The following is a 19,923-nucleotide window of genomic DNA, read 5'->3' as shown; positions in this document are numbered from 1 at the left end:
GCCTACAAAAAAAAAAAAAAAAAAAAGAGGAGATAGATCTCAAATATATAATGTAATAATATATCTCACAGTCTTAGGAAAATAAGAACAAACCATTCACAAATTAGTAAAGAAATAATAAAGATCAAAGCAGAAATCAATGAAATAGAGATAAAATTTAAAGCATCAATGAAACAGAGCTACTTCTTTGAAGAGATAAACAAAATTGACAAACTTTCAGCTAAACTAACCAAAAAGAGAAAAAAATTAAATCTGAAAAGAAAATACTACAACAGATACCACTAAAATTCAAAGGATCATTTGGGAATATACTGAAAAACTATAATAGATCAATAGCACGTAATGTGATTAAAGAAGTAATAAAGCTGCTCAATGAAGAAGAGACCAGGACCAAATGAACTCACTACTGAATTTTACCAGACTAACACCACTGATCAAAAGATATTTAGAATTGATAAAAACAAATTGAATAAAGCAGAAGGATACAAAATTTTTCAGCTTCAGTTTTCTCATCTTTGACCTAAAACCTTGAAACTACTATGAAAACACTTCAAAATATTGGCACAGACAATAATTTCTTGAACAGGACTCTAATAGCTCAGGGAACAAAAGCAAAGGGTTAATGAATAAGATTATATCAAATTTAAAAGCTTCTGTATGGCTATGGAAACAATAGAGTAAAAAGACAATGTACAGAATTGGAGGAAACCTTTGTCAGTGTTCATCTGATAGAGGTTTAATAACCAGAATATATAAAGAACTCAAACAACAAAAACAAAAAAGGCCAAGTAATCAACCAAAAAGTGGGCAAATAATATGAATAGACACTCAAGAGAAGTACAAACGGCCAATAAAAATGGAAAATGCTCAACATCTTTTGTCATAACAGAGATACAAATCAAACCCATACTGAAATTCCATCTCACCCATTAGAATGGCTATTATTTAAAAAACAAAAAGCAATGCTGGAAAGAATGTGGAGAAAAAGCAAATCTTATACAATATTGGTGAGAGGTTCGGAAGAAAACTAAAAAGAGAACTACCCTATGATCCAGTTATTCTCCTCCTGGGTATTTATCCAAAGGAAATAATGTCAGCATACAAGTGACACCTACATACACATGTTGAGTATAATATTCTTTACTATAAGCCAAGATATGTAATCAGCCTAGGTGTACATCAACAAATGAATGTATATAAGAAATATGGCATATATACACAATGTGGAATGGAATGTTCAACCAAAAAGAAAAATGAAATCTTGTCATTTGCAGGCCAATGGATGGCACTAGAGGTCACCCTGCTAAGCAAACTAAATCAGGCACTGAAAGATAAGTACCACATATTTTCTCATATGTGGAAACAAACAAACAAACAAAATAACCTGAAGGTAGAAAAGGAACAATTAGGGACTTTAGAACTGGAGGGACAACAGAGAGCAGAAGAGCAGGAGGGACATCATCAATGCATGCATGCCAAATTCCATTAATTTGTAGAATTATTGCCTGCTAATAAAAAATGACATATGCAATAAAGCGCTTAGACTGTACTTTGAAAAAAATGACAAAAAAGGGGGGAATTGGGGTTTTAGGTTTTGTTTTTGTTTTCATTAAGGTCAGAATACATTTGTTTTTCTAAAGTGATGATACTAGTTCTAAAAGTCAATTCTGAACACACTGTTTGCCTACGAAGATAGGTAATCATTGCCACATATAAAACTAAAAATATTGCTACACATAAAATTAAAAACACATGACCAGTAAGATATTAAATCATGTAAGAATTGATATTACATGTAGATCACCAAGGGAAAAAAAAAACATCTGAGAGACATAAGGCCTTAAGAGTCATGCTGTCTTATGTAGGAAATTTCAATAAATTATAATAAAAATGATAAAATATGGTGGAGCATGCCTGTCATCCCAGAAGCTGGGAGGCCAAGGCAGGAGGACCGCAAGTTCAAAGCCAGCCTTAGCAAGAGCAAGGGCCTAAGCATCTCAGTGAGACCCTGTCTCTAAATAAAATACAAAACAGGGCTGGGGATGTGGCTCAGTGGCCCCTGAGTTCAATCCCTGGTACCCTCTACCCTTCCTCACAAAAGACAAAATAATCTACTTTTAACAGATAAATTCTTCTCCTCAAACCAAAGGATACCTGATATCCACTCCTCTCACCCCTAAAACCGTCCAGCAAATCTTAACTTGTAATGACCCTCATTATAATGTTAAAATTATATGTTAGGGATGTTTTACCACTAAAAAAATCTCCTAAGATACTCCTCTCCACAATATGTCACTTATTAACACTCCAAACTAGTCCATCCAGGCCTTCCCAAATGTCTCCCAAAGCTCTTATTTCCTTCTCCACATTAAAATTTGCCATAGCCAGTCAATCACATACAGTTTTAATTAAGTGACAATCAATAGTCTTAAGACTATCAAGTTCACAAAGGATAATTCTAGACTAAACAATGATGATGTTTAAAGCACCCCCTCTCCCCCACAAAATTCTGTGTCAGATGTCTCTAGGTATAAAAAGACACAATTACTATAGAGTGCTATATCTTCCCTGCAGTAGAATCATCACTAATGATAATTAAAATGTGTAGTTGTATGTAAGCCTGTGTATAAACTTTACTGGAAGCTAACCTAGCTTTTAAGCCTATAATTACTACAATTTAGAAATCCTTTCTATATGACAACAAAAATAATGTAAAATTAAACTGAGTAATTATCACAATTTTAAATGTGTTCATAAATTTACAAGCAACAACATATTTATAAAAGCAAATAAGACATAAAGGAAGTAAATGTTAGATGTAAAATAACAGAGGCTAGTAGTAAGGAGCACATAATTTGAGAAGAAAAACAAGAAAATCCCCATAGTTAAAACAGAAACAAAGACACACCTACTTTTTTTTTTTTTTACATATTTATTTTTTGGTTGTAGATGGACACAATAGCTTTATTTATTTTTATGTGGTGTTGAGGATCAAACCCAGGGCCTTGGATGTGGTAGGCAAGCACTCTACCCCTGAGCCACAACCCCAGCCCCAAGGCACACCTATTTTTTAAAAATTGTTTCCCTTAGGAACTTCTATTTTTTTCTTAAAGAATTTTAACTGAGATTTTGTTTTAAATTATTTTAAACATATCTGCAAAAATAGAGAGTACAACAGGAACCCACCACTGACCTTTGTCATATTAAGAAATGTTTCAAGTATTTTTTTCCCTAAAAAAATAAAATGTTGCCAGGCATGGTGGTGCACTCCTGTAATCCCAGCAGCTCAGGAGACTGAGGCAAGAGAATCTCGAGGTCAAAGCAAGACCCAGCAACTTAGAAAGACACTGACTGAAAATAAAATATTAAAAGGGTCTGGGGAGGCCTGGGGCTGTGGCTGAGTGGCAGAGCGCTTGTCTAGCATTTGTGAGGCACTAGGTTTGATCCTTAGCACCACGTAAAAATAAAATAAAATAAAGGTTTATCAATAACTGAAAAAAAAAAATGGTCTGGGGATGTGGCTCAGTGGTTTGGCGCCCCTGAGTTCAATTTTATTAGAAGTAGCAAAAAATAAAAATAAAAGAAATAAAATATTACAGACACATTAAAGGCCCTCTGTCCACAACATCCATGTTCCGTTTTCCCCCTGCCTCCCCAGCTATAAATTTGTGTGTTCACACACACAAATACAGACACATATATTCTTTTCTTAAAAATATTTTTATTAGCTGTTGATGGACCTTTATTTATTTATATGTGGTGCTGAGAATAGAACCCAGTACCTTACACATGCTCTACCACTGAGGCACAACCCCAGCTCCATGTATACACATATATTCTTTAAAGTTTATCCGAAGGGTGAAATACTGTCTCATGGTAATTAACATTTTTCTGATTACTTGTAAATTTGAACAACTTTTCAGATATTTATTGAATATTTCCTCTTCTGTATCATGCTTACTCATATATTTTCCCTATTTTCAACTGTATTTTTCACTTACTGGTGTATATAGAGAGAACTAGAAAGGTCTTTATATATTCTGGTTTCTATACCTTTCTGTGGAATTTAATCTTTTTTCTGGTCTGTAGCTCATTTTCTCCATTTGTTTATGGTATTTTTTAATGTGTGAAATTTTAGCCACTGTGTTTAGTTTTACCATGGTAATATCTGGCAATCTTTGCTTTTATAAGAGAGCTTCCAGGTTCTGTTTAAGTAATCCTTCCTTCTGTGAAGTCAAAGATATTCCTTGGTATATACTTCTATTATTCAACTCAGATTGAACTTCACATGAAGCAAGATCAAGACCTACTTTTAGTTTACATTTTTCAAATGAATAACCAATAATCTTAGAGACATTTACTAGATGGTCTTTGCCTTGCCTATTCTATTCTATTCTATTCTATTCTACAGGTCTGTATCTGTATCTACACATGTGCCCTTACTATCCTAAGTTAAATCACTAGCAGGAACCCAATGCCCCCTGCTCCAACTTCCAATTCTTCTAATCAGGAATATTTTAGCTCTTCACAGACCTTTGTTTACAAGTATAAATTTCAAAATCAGTTCCAAAAAGTAGTGAGAGAGGAGGTATCAAATAGGACTGCAGTGAACATGAAGACTAATTTGAATATTTTTAGAAAACAAAGCTCCTAATTCAAGGGTTTTAATGTTCTATAGAACTTTAATAGGAATATTCTTAGTTATCTAACACTTATTGCTGTAGCTAAAAATGTTAAGTAGGATCTTTATTCCTATCACATTTCAAGATGACTTTTTACTGGAGAAATGGGTAATTTTTATGTTGGTTTTATATTTAGCATCTTTGCAGAACCCTCATCAGTTTTAAGTTTAGTTTCTCTTGGACTTTGTAATAATCAAAAGTACAATTTTATCTCGTCCTTTTAAATTCTATTATTTCCTCACTTAATTGTTGAATAGAAGCAGTGGTCAAAAAATTCTTGCTTTTAATTCCTAGCTCTATGGGGAAAGCTTATGTAATCTCACCATAAAGCATGAGTCTTATTGTAGATTTGAGAGATAACCTTTAGTATTATGTCTCATATATGAAGTAACTTTTTTGTAGAGGCATATACTTAAGTTGGTTTTTTAACCATTCTGAAAATCTAACAGATGTGCATACCATTATATTTAATGTAATTATTTTTATGTTAGAATTTAAGTGTGCCATTTTATTATCTGTTAACCATTTATTCCTGTTTACCATTCTTGTTTCTTTTTCTTCCTATGAGCTACTAGAGCAATTTTTACTGCTATATTTTAATAAATCTAGTTTCTTAAATCTTTCTTGTTATAGAACTTGCTCTAGGTATTATAATACACACTTTATCACAGTCTAATAGTATCAACGTTTTACTGTTTCAAGTAGAATACAGAAATCTTACCAATAATGACATTCCTTTGCTCTTCCCCCTTTATGATATAGTTGTCTTACATATCATCTCTACATGAGTCTTACACTTTAGAAATGTTATATTTTTTGTTTCAAATTTCAAACATAATTTTAAAAACTCAGGATAACAATCTCCTCAGATATTCACCCTTTCTTTTATTCCGGACTTTCCAAGTTTTCTTCAGTTATCATTGCCCTTCCATTTCAGGACCTTCCTATATCAATACATCCTCCTTGTCTTGTAGTTCTGTGCTTACCTTCATTCTGCTGCTCTATTCTGGGTGACCAGCACAAAAGAAAGCATATCCTTCTGCATCATGAGTTAATGCAGGATGGAGGATGGAGCCCTATCAGCCATCCCTAACCAGCACTAATGAAACAGCACCCTTCTAACCCGATGTGGGTGCTATGGAGACTGTGAGAAAGAGCCCTGCTGACTAACCAACCCCACACTGAATGCAAGCAGCATGTGAATTACCCTCACCATGCACTAAATGAACAACAGCACAGGCAGCACCTCACCCATCCCAGAGTGGGTACAGGATTACAAAAAGGAGATTTATTATATATCCTAATCAGTATTCATGGTAGATTTTTTAGTTAAAAACTCATGCCTTCTTTCAACTTTAGAAATGCCCAGGAATATTCAAATATCGTTTCTCCACTATTTCCTCTAGTCTCTTCTTTTAGAATTCCTAGTACACAAATACAGGAAAATTTCAACCCATAGCTCAATTCTTTTAACTATCTTTTCATATTTGTTATTTTCCTGTCCCTCTGTCTAGAGCTTGTGCTATCTACTACATTTTTATTTCAATGACCATCTTTTTCATCTTGAAGATTGCTAATTTATTTATTTCCATATTCATATTTGTTTATTATAATTTCTCCATCTTTAAAAATGAAAGCCTTTTACTCTGGTCATCATAGTATACTTAAGTCTTTAAGTTATTAAGAAAATTACTTTCATCTGGAGTAAAATGTTCTCATTCTTAATTTCTTGTGACGGGTAGCATTATATTTCTTCACACATTTTATTTGCAATTTTAAACCACAGACTTAATTTTTAGTGGGAGATAACTTTGGTTTTCTCTCCCCTCTCTTCATTCACCCTTTTATTTCTCTTTCCAAATTCTTCCTCCTTGTCTAGTAGTTTTTGTGGTTCCCTATTCCTGATACTGAACTACATTATGCATGTATACACACACACACACACACACACACACACACACACACACACACACATTTTACTTAGTTGTTATGAACACCGTTCTTTCCAAGTTTGTAACAAACTTCTTTAAAGACAATAGCACTGAATACCAAGGATGAATTCCAGAAAATAGTAGTTAAATTAAATTTCTAGTATTTGCATTGGGCATTTTAAGCATTGCTGACAAAAATTACCTCAGGCTTTATTAAGTATAAATTTCTTAAGATACAGAATTTAATCTGCAGTTGTCTTTATTATACAGCCCAAACTGCACTAAGTAAAGTTTCTATAATATTTTCCCTGTTTCCTCATACCTCCTCTCTGTTTCTGATTTAATTATGAGTTCATGAAATTGCCAAGACATTCTAATACTCTATCCTAAGTGCAAATGATGGCAGAAGATGAAATAATATCATAAAACTGAGGACTACACATTGATCACAAGACACCCAGCACTTGTTGCTACAGAACCATCCTTTGAGATTCTGATGTAACTCAGCTCCTTCCTCTCTTAAAAACTGAGAATCTACTCAAAGCCCTATAAGATCATACTACATGCTGCCTCTCTCAATTATAACACTGACTCAATTATAACATGCATTTACATTAAGAGGATAATCTTAAATATTAGGTCACTTTGGTTTCTCTTAAAAATTAATAAGACTACTTTCTTTTTTTAATATTTATTTTTTAGTTGTAGTTGGACACAATACCTTTATTTTATTTATTTATTTTTTATGTGGTGCTGAGGATTGAACCTAGGGCCTCGCACATGCAGCGAGCACTCTACTGCTGAGCCACAATCCCAGCCCAAGACTACTTTCTTGTAGAAAACTCAGGCCAACTAGATACAAGATGGCACTACTGGTACTGAAGAGAATTCTTCAGAAATAATGAAAGACCATTTCAAGCTAAACAAAAAGAATTTCTGAATACGAACAGTCAGTATTGAAGTATTAGTAATAATATTGCAGTAATAGTATTTTGAAGATGACTGAACATCTTAGAAAAATTTAGTGAGATACAAGATTCTCAATGAAATTTCGAAAACTTCCTACTTTTTAGAAAGTTAAATAATAATTTAAAAACAAGTCTGCTGAAACTGTCTTAAGATATCATTTCATCTACTACTTGAAACAGAAGTTCACTATTGAAGTTATTACCTTTGGTAATTCCCATTCTGACCGAGATCCATCCGCACTGTAGTAATACTGTCTACCTTGATCGTCAACATGCTTGAGCCACTATAAAAACATAATAGGTTTTTAAATATTTACATAAAAGTGAGTTTAAGTTGCTACTACTAAAGATACTAGACATTATTTTTTTAATGAATTTTATTTTACTTACTCAAGAAAACTGCAAAAAAATTAACAAAGTTATACCAAAAGACTTGCATTTTAAGTTTGGTAAGAATGAATATAATACTCAATATTAATGTGAATTTTCTCTTTTCTCAAACTTTAGGCTAGTGATTCAAGCACTTCTTAACAACATAACAAGAAACATGACATAAAAACATATGATGTACATATATACAGGAACACAGATATACTCCCATCCTAAAAACAGGTTTGAGACATTAACAAAATAAATTGTTTTTCAATGTTTAAGTATGAAAGCTAACAATGTAAATCTCACTTCAGACAAACTCTTAGGCCCTGTTTCCCTTAGCCAATGCATTTTACTCAATACAATTTAGATATCAGGAACAGGAGAACTTCATGCAGTGTAATACAGGGAATACGAGGGAGGAAAGACACTAATGGTTACTAATACAATTAAATACAATCATATGATCTAGATTGTGATATAAATGAAAACTGCCACTTCCAACTGTTCTGGTGTCAAATAATTGAGGTGAGGAAGAAAGATAAAGCCCTACTCTGTTTATTTCCAAGAGTCTACTCTCTCTATAAACTAGCACCACCAACCAGTTACTTTCTTAAATGGTACCAGATGTAATATACACACAAAGCTCCAATATTCACTTCCAAATCAATTAATCATAAAATACTAGATTCATGGGTTTTATACAAATCTGGTTGTAATGAGAAAAAAAATATAAGCAGTGACACTGTATAAAAGAAATATGCTTATTGAGAAAATCTAAACAAATAACAATTGGTCTATTCTTTAAAAGCTGGTCTGTACTGAATTATCAACACCGCAAAAATCCTATCATCATAGTAGTTTAAAACCATGAATCAGTATACTGTTTTCATGTTGTCAAGTGCATGATTATAGAATTACAATGGCAAACATTTTCCTAAATTTTTAAAAAACTATTAAAATTTCAGTATACAACTCTTTATGAGATACTTCTGCCAAGAAATACCAGATGAGAAAAAAAGAAAGTACCTTTTCATTAGTATAGTCACTGGTATATAAGGTATGCCCACGTTCATCCAACTCTTCTGACCAACCCCTTGGAGGAGAACCACACTGACTATCTGACTGGCTGTAACAAATGCTGTGGTAGTTTTCTTCTGATGAAAGAAGCTATAAATAGTCAGAAAAATAAGGAGTTTTCTTTTTTGAATATAAATATTCAGCAACTGAAAACTGAGAAGATTGAATTTATTTGGCTATAAGTAAGTAATACTTGGCAAATATCTTAAATGTATTTGAATATTTAATTTGCAAAACAAATTATAAAGTCTTTAAATAATGCATTACAAATGGTGAGGTAAAATTGAAAATTCTTAGTTATTTTATCACATTAACGCAATCCTCGCAGAATTTACCAATAAAACTGAAAACATTGTTTTCAGACTAACAAGTGATACAATGCTACCTTCTATTTTAATGCTGCTTTCAAACTGAAATCTCATATTAAAAACTGACAGGGGTGTGAATGGGTATACACGTCTACATGAAAATGAAGATAGAGATGAGGGGATTTCATTAGATTGTGTTTCTTAAAAATTCTTGCTCAACTCTATATCATGAGTACTGAAACAAATGCCTGGCAAATAAATATACCTTTAACTCTTTTTTAAAAAAGCATATGGGAGAAGGAGATGGAAAAAGGCATTTTGTGAACAAGCCTTTGCGACACTGTATTTTATGTTCTCATTTAATGGCAAATTATCCTAATTCACTCAACCAAATGCTTATAAAAGAATACTGTGAACTAAACTTCAAAATAAGAAGTAATAATATTCAGAAAATTCAGATACAACGCAGAAAGATCAGAAATTCGATATGGAAGTAATATAAGCATGCATGGACATGGCAGAGAAGTTAGAGGACTGAGAAAATAACAATTTTTGAAGTTTATTAACAAACAAGAGGTACCACTTTATTAAACTTAATTCCTTCAACAATTATTTATTAGTGTGATGACTCATTCCTGTTAACCTTAGCTAAAATATTTTCTGCAATTAAACCTTACTCAGGCTATCTTCTACCACTATAACGTGGCCTAAAAAACCATGATGGACAGTTTCTCAATGTTGTAAAGATATACCAGCCCTTATGTCAGTATGTTCACAAAAACTGACATAGAGAATTATGCACAAGTACTACATAAAGTAAGCTGTGTTTTGCAATGATAACACTTTTAAAAAATGGAAAACAGGGCAGGGGTTGTAGTTCAGTACTAGAGTATTTGCCAAGCATGGGTGAGGCACTGGGTTCGATTCTTAGCACCACATACAACAAAGTAAAATAAAGGTCCATTGACAACAAAAAAAATGCATAAAAAAAAGATTCTTCATTCCCTACCCCCTCCAGTAATTTTTTTTTGGGGGGAGGGACTTTTAGATGGGGCTGAGGCTATAACTCAGTGATAAAGTGCTTGCCCGGCATGCAGGAGGCCTTGGGTTCAAATCCCAGAAACACACACACACACAAAGTTTTAGAAACTGAAAAAGGAAAAGTGTCATTTAATTAGTAAAATTAAGAGATAATTAAAATCACAAAATCAGTTTTTTAATGAACATAACTTTTTAGTTGACAAAATGCACATCATAATTTTCCAATTTTTATAAAGTAACATATTATCTTCGGCCATAAAAAGTAACCTCTAATATTTTGGTATGTTTTATTACACTGTAGAATCAGGAGAAGCTTTAAGATCTTGATATCTACAGCTAGAAAACAGCTATTTGATGACAGTTTATCATTTAGGTGGGTGACTGGCACAATTTTAACTTTGGGGTATATTCTGCAGCAAATGTGCCCTTAAGAAAGATGAGGGGGCTCTCATATGCATTTCATATTAAAAAAAATGGCAGGGATATATCCCATCTGGTAACCTGGATGAAAACAGCTGATTTTCTTAAAATTTTAAAAAAATTATTAATGAGCTGGATAGGCATGGTGATGCATGCCTGTGATCCCAAAATTAGGAAGGCTGAGGCTGGAGGATTACAAGCTTGCGGTCAGCCCCAGCAACCTATTGAGGTCCTAAGCAACCTAGTAAGACCCTGTCTCCAAAAAAATAAAAAGGGTTGGGGATATAGCTCAGTGGTAAAGCATCCCTGAGCAATCCCCAATATCTATCAACCAACCAATCCATTCAATCCCATTATCAATGAGCACAAGGTTAAGAGTTAGCCATGGTGGCACACACCAGTGATTTGGAATGCTGAGGTAGAAGGATCTCAAGTTCAAGACCAGCCTCAGCAACTTAATGAGACCCTGTCTCAAAAAATAAAAAGAGTTTGGCATGTGGTTCAGTGGTTAAACATCCCCCAGGTTCAATCCCTGAGAGGGAGGGAGGAAAAATGACAGACTCAGGTCAAAAAAGCAAGAATCCAGAGTGTTAAATAGAATAAAAAGCCTGGCTGTCTCCTTGAAGGCATTTTCTAGGCCCCACGTAAGAACATTAGTTATTGGTTTTTAAGGCGATGAAGAAGTGTTGGGGAACCAAACTCAGGACTACCAAAGTTGGGAAACTAAAAGGATACCTCATAATTCAGAGCTGGGACCACTCCCTCTGCAAAGAATTCTACCCACAGTTTATGAGTGAGCTGGAAACAAATCCTGTCTCTTTATTCTACACTAGAGAAATCACAGAATCTTCCCCAATAACTGGGAGAGAAGGCAGAGTGCTTAAACACAAGGCAGTCTTATTACAATCCAAAATTACTACCACCCAGATGGTGTGTAAAAACTATAGCTCAAGATTTAGTTTTAAATATTCATGGGATACTAGGTTCTCTGGGCATCTGGCAGAAGCAAAAGCAAATCCTCTCTGAAGAAACTAACTTTCAATTCATTAAAGACTTCCTACTTATGAATTTCCAAGAACTATAATCTAACACTAAAAGACACACACATATTAAAAACTCTCACAATGAAAGAGTAGGCAAAAAAAAAAAAAACAGATGTAATAATTAGGCTTTCAAAAATTTTATGTACTAGGATTAACAAAAAATATATATAAGACTAAAGAGAGAGATGACAAATAAAAGCAATATATGATCCATCACTGCAAAGAAACAACTTTATAGGCTAATACTTGACAAATGAAAAACACTTGACTATAATCTTTGCATTATATTATGCCAATATTAAATTCTGAGGTTTGATAAACGTAGTTTTTGCTGGAAAATATGCTTGCCCTCAGGGAATAAAAAACATTGTCAGCTTCAAATGGTTCAGAAGAAAATTATGCACGTTTGTGTGCATGCTGGGGAAATGGAGGAAAGGAGAGAGAAAGCAAATATGACAAAATGTTAACAACTGGTAAATCTAGATGAACATATGGTATATTGATGCTCACTCTATTATTCTTGCAACTTTTTGTAGGTTTAAGCTTTTTAATGTAAAAAAGATGGGGAAACTCTTCCAAAGAAATAAGATAATAGTTTTAAAATTTTTAAGTATTAGTTTAACATCAAAAAAGGAACAGATAAAAAGAAAATAAGTGAACAGGAGTGAGATCTGGGAACACTGAGAATGAAGCTCAGGCAATCAGAACAAGCACAATTAAACATTCATCTAACAAAAGTTCTAGAAGAAGAAGAAGGAGGAAAAAAATGTGGCTGAGGTGATATTCCTCAGTACTTGCAAGAACTGGTGAAATATGGGACTCATTCAATTCAAGAATTCCAAAGTCCTATCATGAAATAAAAAAGATACCTTCACCTAAGTCATATCATAGTGAAACTGCAGAAACAAGATCATATATATAAACTATATATATATCTATATATATATGTTTAGTTGTTAATAGACCTTTTTTGTTGTTGTTTATTTATATGCAGTGTTGAGAATCAAACCCAGTGCCTCACACAATGCCAGGTAAGTGTGCTACTGCTGAGCCCAAGCCCGAGCCCCAGCCCGAGCCCCAGCCCCAGCCCCAGCCCCAGCTCCCAGAAAGAAGATCTTAAAAGCTACTAGTAAGAAGAGAAAAACTACTCTGAAAGAATAAAATGACAGTTCCATTTTCAGCTCAATAATGGATGCCAGAAAACATGAGAATAAAATCTTCAATGAACTAGGAAAAAACAAGAATTCAATGTGGAATTATATGTCCATAGAAAATAGTCTTCAAAAATAAAAGCAAAACAAATTTCCAGAAAAAAGACAAAGATGCTCATCGGAGATTTTATGAGCATGTACAACAGACGGGAAAAAGTAAGTAAATAAAGTAATAAAATTGAGGATTAACATCAAGAATCATCATGTATGACAATAAGAGGGCTAAGAATAGAAACAAAATATATAACAGCAGCAATATAGTTTTTGAAGGCTTTAAAGAGTCAAGAGGAAATTGAAAAATGTTTAGGCTTTGATACAGACACTTATTAAAATATCTAGGGCAGAGTTTCTCTGCACATTGCTGACACTCAGGACCACATAACCCTGTGTTATGGAAAGCTGTTATTTACTGTTGGATATTTAGTTGAATCTCTGGCCTCTCTCTACACACTACACAAAATCCCCTCACCAAGAAAATCAAACAGTCCCCGACCAATGCCAAATGTCCCTGGCAGGTAAAAATCACTGCAGGTAAGAAACATTGTTTTAGGATAACCACTAAAATAAAAAGCTTCTGAGTTAAGATAAAAGTGAACGCTTGCTCCCTCCCAAACATCCCTAAAACACAAAGCCACATGAACAGGTAGGACATAAAAAGAGCCAAGAGTCAGCAAATGACCAAAAAGCTTAACTCTTCACGCAGGAGAAAGCAAAATCTAAACTGGCAGGCAGAGGAAATGGGAGCAAAGGCAACTCAGAGCAGAATCTACAAACAGCTTAGGAACTGACAGTATTAGGCATCTAGGGAACAGATGGGTGAAGGCAGTGGCACTACAAAAAGTAGGTTCAAATTGCCAGAATCCCCTTCATCATGCCCAGCAACTAGGTGTGTACTCTTCCCTACCCCAGCAGAGGGTATGGAAGTTTATCCCATCTTGAAGGAGGGGAGGGGGCAACGTTCTCAGTTGAGAGACAATAGACACAAGTGGGACATGTGGGCCACAGAGACAAAAGACCAAGAGACCACCTGAAATCTGAATGCAGACCCCAAGACCTTGACAGTGCTTATCTTCTAGGCAGAAGAGCTAAAGACTTCTATGGAGAATGATTAATCCAAATGGAAAGACCCAAAGATTTTAACCTGGGAGGAAACTTCCAGGAAATCAACTTACTCAGAGTACCAATCAAGTGAAGTTTAAAATGCTTTATAATGGTAAAAGAGTTTCAAATATTTCTAGTCTACAATTTGAATAAAATTTTTCCTAATTTTCTTATTACAATTAAGCATGAACAATTTCTCTCATGACTTTTGCTTTCATTCTTGAACACTGAAAGTTTGCAGCAAATCAAGGCTATAAATAACCAACTTAAAAATAGGACAAGAAGGGAGTTAATAACTACAAAGAACTTTAGATTCTGCTAAATGCAGGACGTGTTACCTCACTGCTACAGCCCCTGCCTTCCTGGAGCTATGTGTTTTTGTTCACTGTTTCCTGGAACTGCAGGTGTCCCTTGCAAGGGCAGGGCTCTGATCCATGAAAGAACAAGATTTCACTCCATTCTATCAATCTTATCTACCTTTCTCCTGCACTTCTAAACAGTCCCAAGGCACCTTATCAGACCACTAAAATGAGGATTCCTCAAAATATATAACTAGCCATTCTCTACACCACCCTACAAGATATGTGGGGGAATGAGAAACAAGAGGGTGAAAACACTATTTATTAGTTTAAAGTAAATTATACTTACAGAATGGTCTAATTGTAGCAAAGGAATTATCATTACTTCCCCACATAGAAATAAAAGATTTATTTATGACAAGAGAGTGAGCTTGATACCATACTAAACCAATAAAGGAAAGTATCAGTTTTGAATAGTTGAATAATTTGTTTCTATTTATCTGGCTAGGTACATCATTTATTTTCTTCTTTTTCTGAAAAATGTGACTGGTTTATGCAGTAAGTTAGTATCTTTTAATGTAAAAGAAAGCATTGGCAGCAGACAACTTTGATTCAGTTCTAGAATCAGAAAGTACACTATAGTGTTATTTACTAGTTAGCGATTAGGACATTACTAGCATTAACACAATGAAGCTTGGAAAGAATTTTTAGCGTTGTTAGAGATTTAAGTTTTCTACCCTACTGATACCAAGAAACTAAACTATTCAATTATTTTGTTTCTGAATAATGAAAAGAGAAAATGTGGTGACTCACTGGTTGACTCCTTAATTACTCATACCTCTTGATCTCCTGGACTTTGGAAATCTTTGCTTATGTTTGCATCCCGAGTCCAGCGGGGTGGCTTCCAAGTTCTTTCCTGTGTTCCTCGGTTATAGTAGTAACAACGCCCTGAACTATCTTTATGAGTTTCCCATTCTCCATTAATCTGAATTGCTGGGCTCCCAGGAAGTGGGGGGAGAGCAGACTGGGATATTTTCAGTTCTTGTAGATTAGCATACACAGGAGAGTCTGGCCTTCCTTGATTTGGAGGTGTGGTTGCCTGTAAAATAAAAATTTTAAATCTCATGTTTAAAATGGTATAACATTTACAAGATTTATAAACAGATATATTAATTCACTTTAAAACACAGAAAGGATAAAAAGTGGTAAATTAAAAAGGAAAAAGAAACAAAGACAAAAAAAGAAAAAAAACAGTTATGTGGGTATGTATACATGTATATATCTATGTGTATAAACACATAAATAAAAAAATCTCCTAAGAAATAATGACTTCAGTTTTAATAATTATAGACTGACTGAAAATGAATAAATAAAAACTATAAGCAGAATCCAAAGAGTATTTAATATTTTCCTTCAGCCTGAAAGAACACTCGAGTAAGAGCTTTGGATTCTATTTCAATACCTGTCACTAAAAAATTATGATGTTGAGTAGATCACTTTGCCTCTCTGATAGTGATTTTTAAAATCTCTATATGTGAAAGAATTGAACTAAAACAGTAAAGTCTTCTTTGGCTCTAAAATAATTTTAGAAACAAACATTTTTGGCAAATTTTTAAAACATAAAAAAAATCTAAAAAAAAAATAAAATAAAATGTCTTACACATGGGTAGCTCAACTTTTACTTAGAAAACTCCTAAAAGAAAGATTGTATATTCTAAGTTCTAATGTTAAATTAGTAATAAAAGCAAAACATAAAAGAATAAAACCTAAGAATATCCTTCTCAATTATAATTTCTAAGTGGCCATAAATAAATCATTTAATTTCTACTTAGTTTCCTTGTTTGTGAGTTTTATAACTGTAGAAGAATAATTAGCAGCAATACTGATTAAGACATTTACTCTTAATGGGTTTTAATTTTTGTTTTTAAATATTTCACTAGATGTCAGTAAAGAGCAAAACACTTCTCCATACACTTTGCTTAAAGACACTGTACACAAATATCCAGTTGCTGAAAGGAAAAAAAGCTCAGATCTGAAAACCATTTATATTACACACTGGTATTTACATATGTATCTCCCATTTACAACCTCACCACCATGGACATCTGGAGACAGATCTTTCTGTGCTGTGAGGACTATGCTGTACACTGTGATATGTTCACAGCACACCGGGCCTCTGCCCACTAGATGAGAGCGGCACATATACACTAACCTCCACGTGAAAAGCAAAGTCTTTACTCATGGCCAGATGTTCTCTAGGGACAAAACTGGGGCTTGGTGAGAACTACTGCTTTACCATATAAATCCTAAAATTATATTCAAATGTTCCATTACCTTGGTCATGTATCTATAGTTTTTGAATGCTTAAAAATGCTGAATTTAAGGCTGGGATAATTTTGTGGTAGAGTGCTTGCCCACCAGGCACAAGGCATTGGGTGAACCCCCAGTAGTGCCCCCAGCCTCCACCCCCACCCTGAAATTTAAAATGAAAATATGAAATTTAAATTTCACTGAAATTTAAAGTATTTCAACTTCTAAAATAGTATTTGTGTATAAAACAGTTTTAATGAGTCTAAGTCATAGAACAAACTTTAGAAAGAAAAATAACTCAAAATACAAACACATGTAAAATGGATACTTTTGGTTTTTTTTGCACATGATAGTTACGCAAGTACTACATTTGATGATGCAAATTAGACTATTTTCCTAAAAATACTATTTTCCACCAACTAGTATCTTTCTACAAAGAAAATATATTCATGAAGACACATATCCATTTATTTCTCTTACAGATTAACTTCATATTCTGGTGAAGTAGTCATAACAATGCTTTCTGACAAAAATATACTCTGCTAAAATAATAAATAACCCTATGTATAGTAAATCACCTCTCAGAACTTTTTTTAGAGATTTTAATTCAGTAAGTGTTAAAGGAGTTCTTACTTTGCTCCCGATTCTTGATTAAAACTTGGGAGGAACAACAGGCATTTTAAAAATTATGTTTATGGACAAATTCTATTAAATCTTTAGGAACAACTAATTCCTGTGTGTTTTTTTCCCTGTGTTTTAACCAGCTCAAACTGTTTTTCCAACTAAAATATTTCAGCATAGTCTATAAGACCAGCATAATTTTGAAACAAAAGAGCAGAAGAATTTAAGAACCCTATAAATGTATCTCCCTTGCAAATAAAGATGAAAATATCCTAAATAAAATACTAATAATAAACCCAACATTATATTAAATAAATTGGGAAAAAACGGAGATGTTAAGAAGATTGTTTTTAGGAAAGGAATCTCATACAGTAATTCTTTAGAATCACAGATTAACATGATCATCTCCACAGATGCCGAGAAAGCATGATTTAGGATAAAATTCTTAGCAAGTTAAAAATAGTGATGCTTCTTTAATTTGCCATTAAAAAATATTAGTATTTAAAATAAGCATCATAGTTAAAAGAGAGAGGAGGCACTTTTAAGTACCGTGGAGTACACCTGTAATCCCAGAAATTCAGGAGACTGAGTCAGAAGGCTCCCAAGTTCAAAGCCAGCCTAGAAAATTTGTGGGACACTGTCTCAAAATAAAGTAAAATAAAATAAAACAGGCTGGTGGTGTAGCCCATGGGTTAAATCTCCAGTACCAAAAATGATCATCATCATAATCAATATCTAAATTACCAAGTCCACGAAAACTACTAGAAAAGTTTAATAAATGGGCCTGATGCATACAATCCAATCAGCTTCTCATACATAACGAAAAATAAGAAAATGTAACTGGGGGAAAAAAACTCATTTGCAATAGGAAAAAAAAACACAAAAAACAAACATGCTTTAAAAGAAATGTATAAAATAGAACAAGAATACTTATAAAACTTTCATCTGAGGGCTGGGATTGTAGCTCAGAGGTACTGTGAGTACTTAGCATACACAAGGTTGAAGTGCCACCAAAATATTCCTCTGGAAACTAAAAATTAGACTTCAAGAGATAAGTTTTTCTCATTTAGAAACATTCTAATTCTCCAAAATTTTAACTACAGATTTTATAAATTCAATGCAAAATTCAGCTTTTGGTAGTGTTTGTATGCATTAACACAACAGTAGCAGTTTATAAAATTTGTTAATGAAAAAAAAAAAAAAACAAATGTGACCAAAAGTATGCAACACAAATGCTTCAATAAAAACACTTAAAAGTGGTTAGCTGTGATAAAAAGAAAAGAAACTAAGAAAATATCCACATTTCTAGTTTGGGAAAACCAGTAAAGGAAAGTGAAACAAACATCATTTGAATGCATAGTAAACACAATGCTAGAGCTTCAATAATAAATAGGAGAAAAATGGAAGAGACCTGAAAACAAATGACTAAGCATTTGTAACAGCAAAGCTGGGGAGATAGGAGGCAGCATAAAAATTAAGAAAACAGCATGATACAGTCAGGGAGTAATGCATGTGAAAGGAGCAGCAAGAGACAGTTCTAAGTGACAAGAAAGAGTGTATATGCCATATTAAAAAGCATAGATGTTATTGTGCAGCATTTAGGGAACTACTAAGACTTTAAGCCAGAAAGTACATTATGATCGGAATTTCAGAAATTCTCTAGGTTTTAGAGGGAGACCCAACTAGAAGTAGAGATTAGTTGAGGGTTGGTACAATAAATAGTACACACAGAAAATGGAAGACAGCTGCAATAGGACAAGATAGTAGGAATGAAGAAGCAGGCCAGAGTAAAAAAATAATCAGAAGTTAAATTAACATGCAGGCTGGATGTTTATTTAAGTAATTTTGTTATGGTGGTACTTTTAACAACAGATTGATGTCAAGATAAAGAATAAACTGGCCATGTATGTATAATGTGTCACAATACATTCTACTGTCATATATAACTAAAAAGAATAAAGTGAATGTGGTAGCACATACTTGGGAGGCTGAGGCAGGAGGATTACGAGCTAGAGGTCAGCCTCTGCAATTTAGTGAGATAAAGGACTAGAGATGTACCTCAGTGGCAAAGTGTCCCTGGGTTCAAAGTTCAAACCCCAATCCCAAAATAAATAAATAAAGATAGCTAAGTAAATATTCTCTCACTCTTTTCCCTGCATATACATATGGAGTTTATAAAGAGAGGGATGAAGAGGGTTTTATTTAGATTCTATTAGGTTGATAAACCTTTTCAAAATCCAAGCAGAAATGCTCATAGATTGTTAGACATATAGATTTAGAACTCAGTACAGAAATAAAAAGTTAAATTACACGCAGGCTGAATAACATGAATGTAAAAGTCATGGGCTTATAGATAGAGGTCAATAACTTAAAGAAAGAGAGCATACAGAATAAAAGATAAGATAACCTGGAAAATACTAAGCAATTGTTTTGTGAATTAAATAAGAAGTTTAAAGGTAGCACATGTTCTAGCATGATGATTTATATTGCTATTATAAGTATGCAACCAATATAATTGAGGGTCCAGAAAAAGGGA

At 33.6% G+C, this 19,923-nt stretch overlaps 1 protein-coding gene across 7 annotated transcripts in view; it reads right to left on the bottom strand.

The window, feature by feature from the left end:
• The window catches only part of Arhgap12 (Rho GTPase activating protein 12), a 114,936-nt gene that overhangs the window by 33,197 nt on the left and 61,816 nt on the right, over nt 1–19,923 (bottom strand). For 4 of the 7 annotated variants that reach the window (XM_078023436.1, XM_078023435.1, XM_078023438.1 and 1 more), the window contains 3 exons: nt 15,295–15,555; nt 8,983–9,123; nt 7,785–7,865 (listed from right to left, as the gene is read on the bottom strand). In XM_078023436.1, the coding sequence (XP_077879562.1) occupies nt 7,785–7,865; nt 8,983–9,123; nt 15,295–15,555 (483 nt within the window). The remainder of the gene's footprint in view (nt 1–7,784; nt 7,866–8,982; nt 9,124–15,294; nt 15,556–19,923) is intronic. The other 3 variants (XM_078023439.1, XM_013360989.4, XM_078023440.1) reach the window with 2 other exon arrangements.

The sequence above is a fragment of the Ictidomys tridecemlineatus genome, chromosome 10 (assembly GCF_052094955.1).
Source record: "Ictidomys tridecemlineatus isolate mIctTri1 chromosome 10, mIctTri1.hap1, whole genome shotgun sequence".
Lineage (NCBI taxonomy): Eukaryota > Metazoa > Chordata > Mammalia > Rodentia > Sciuridae > Ictidomys > Ictidomys tridecemlineatus.
This window is presented reverse-complemented; position numbering and strand designations above follow the sequence as displayed.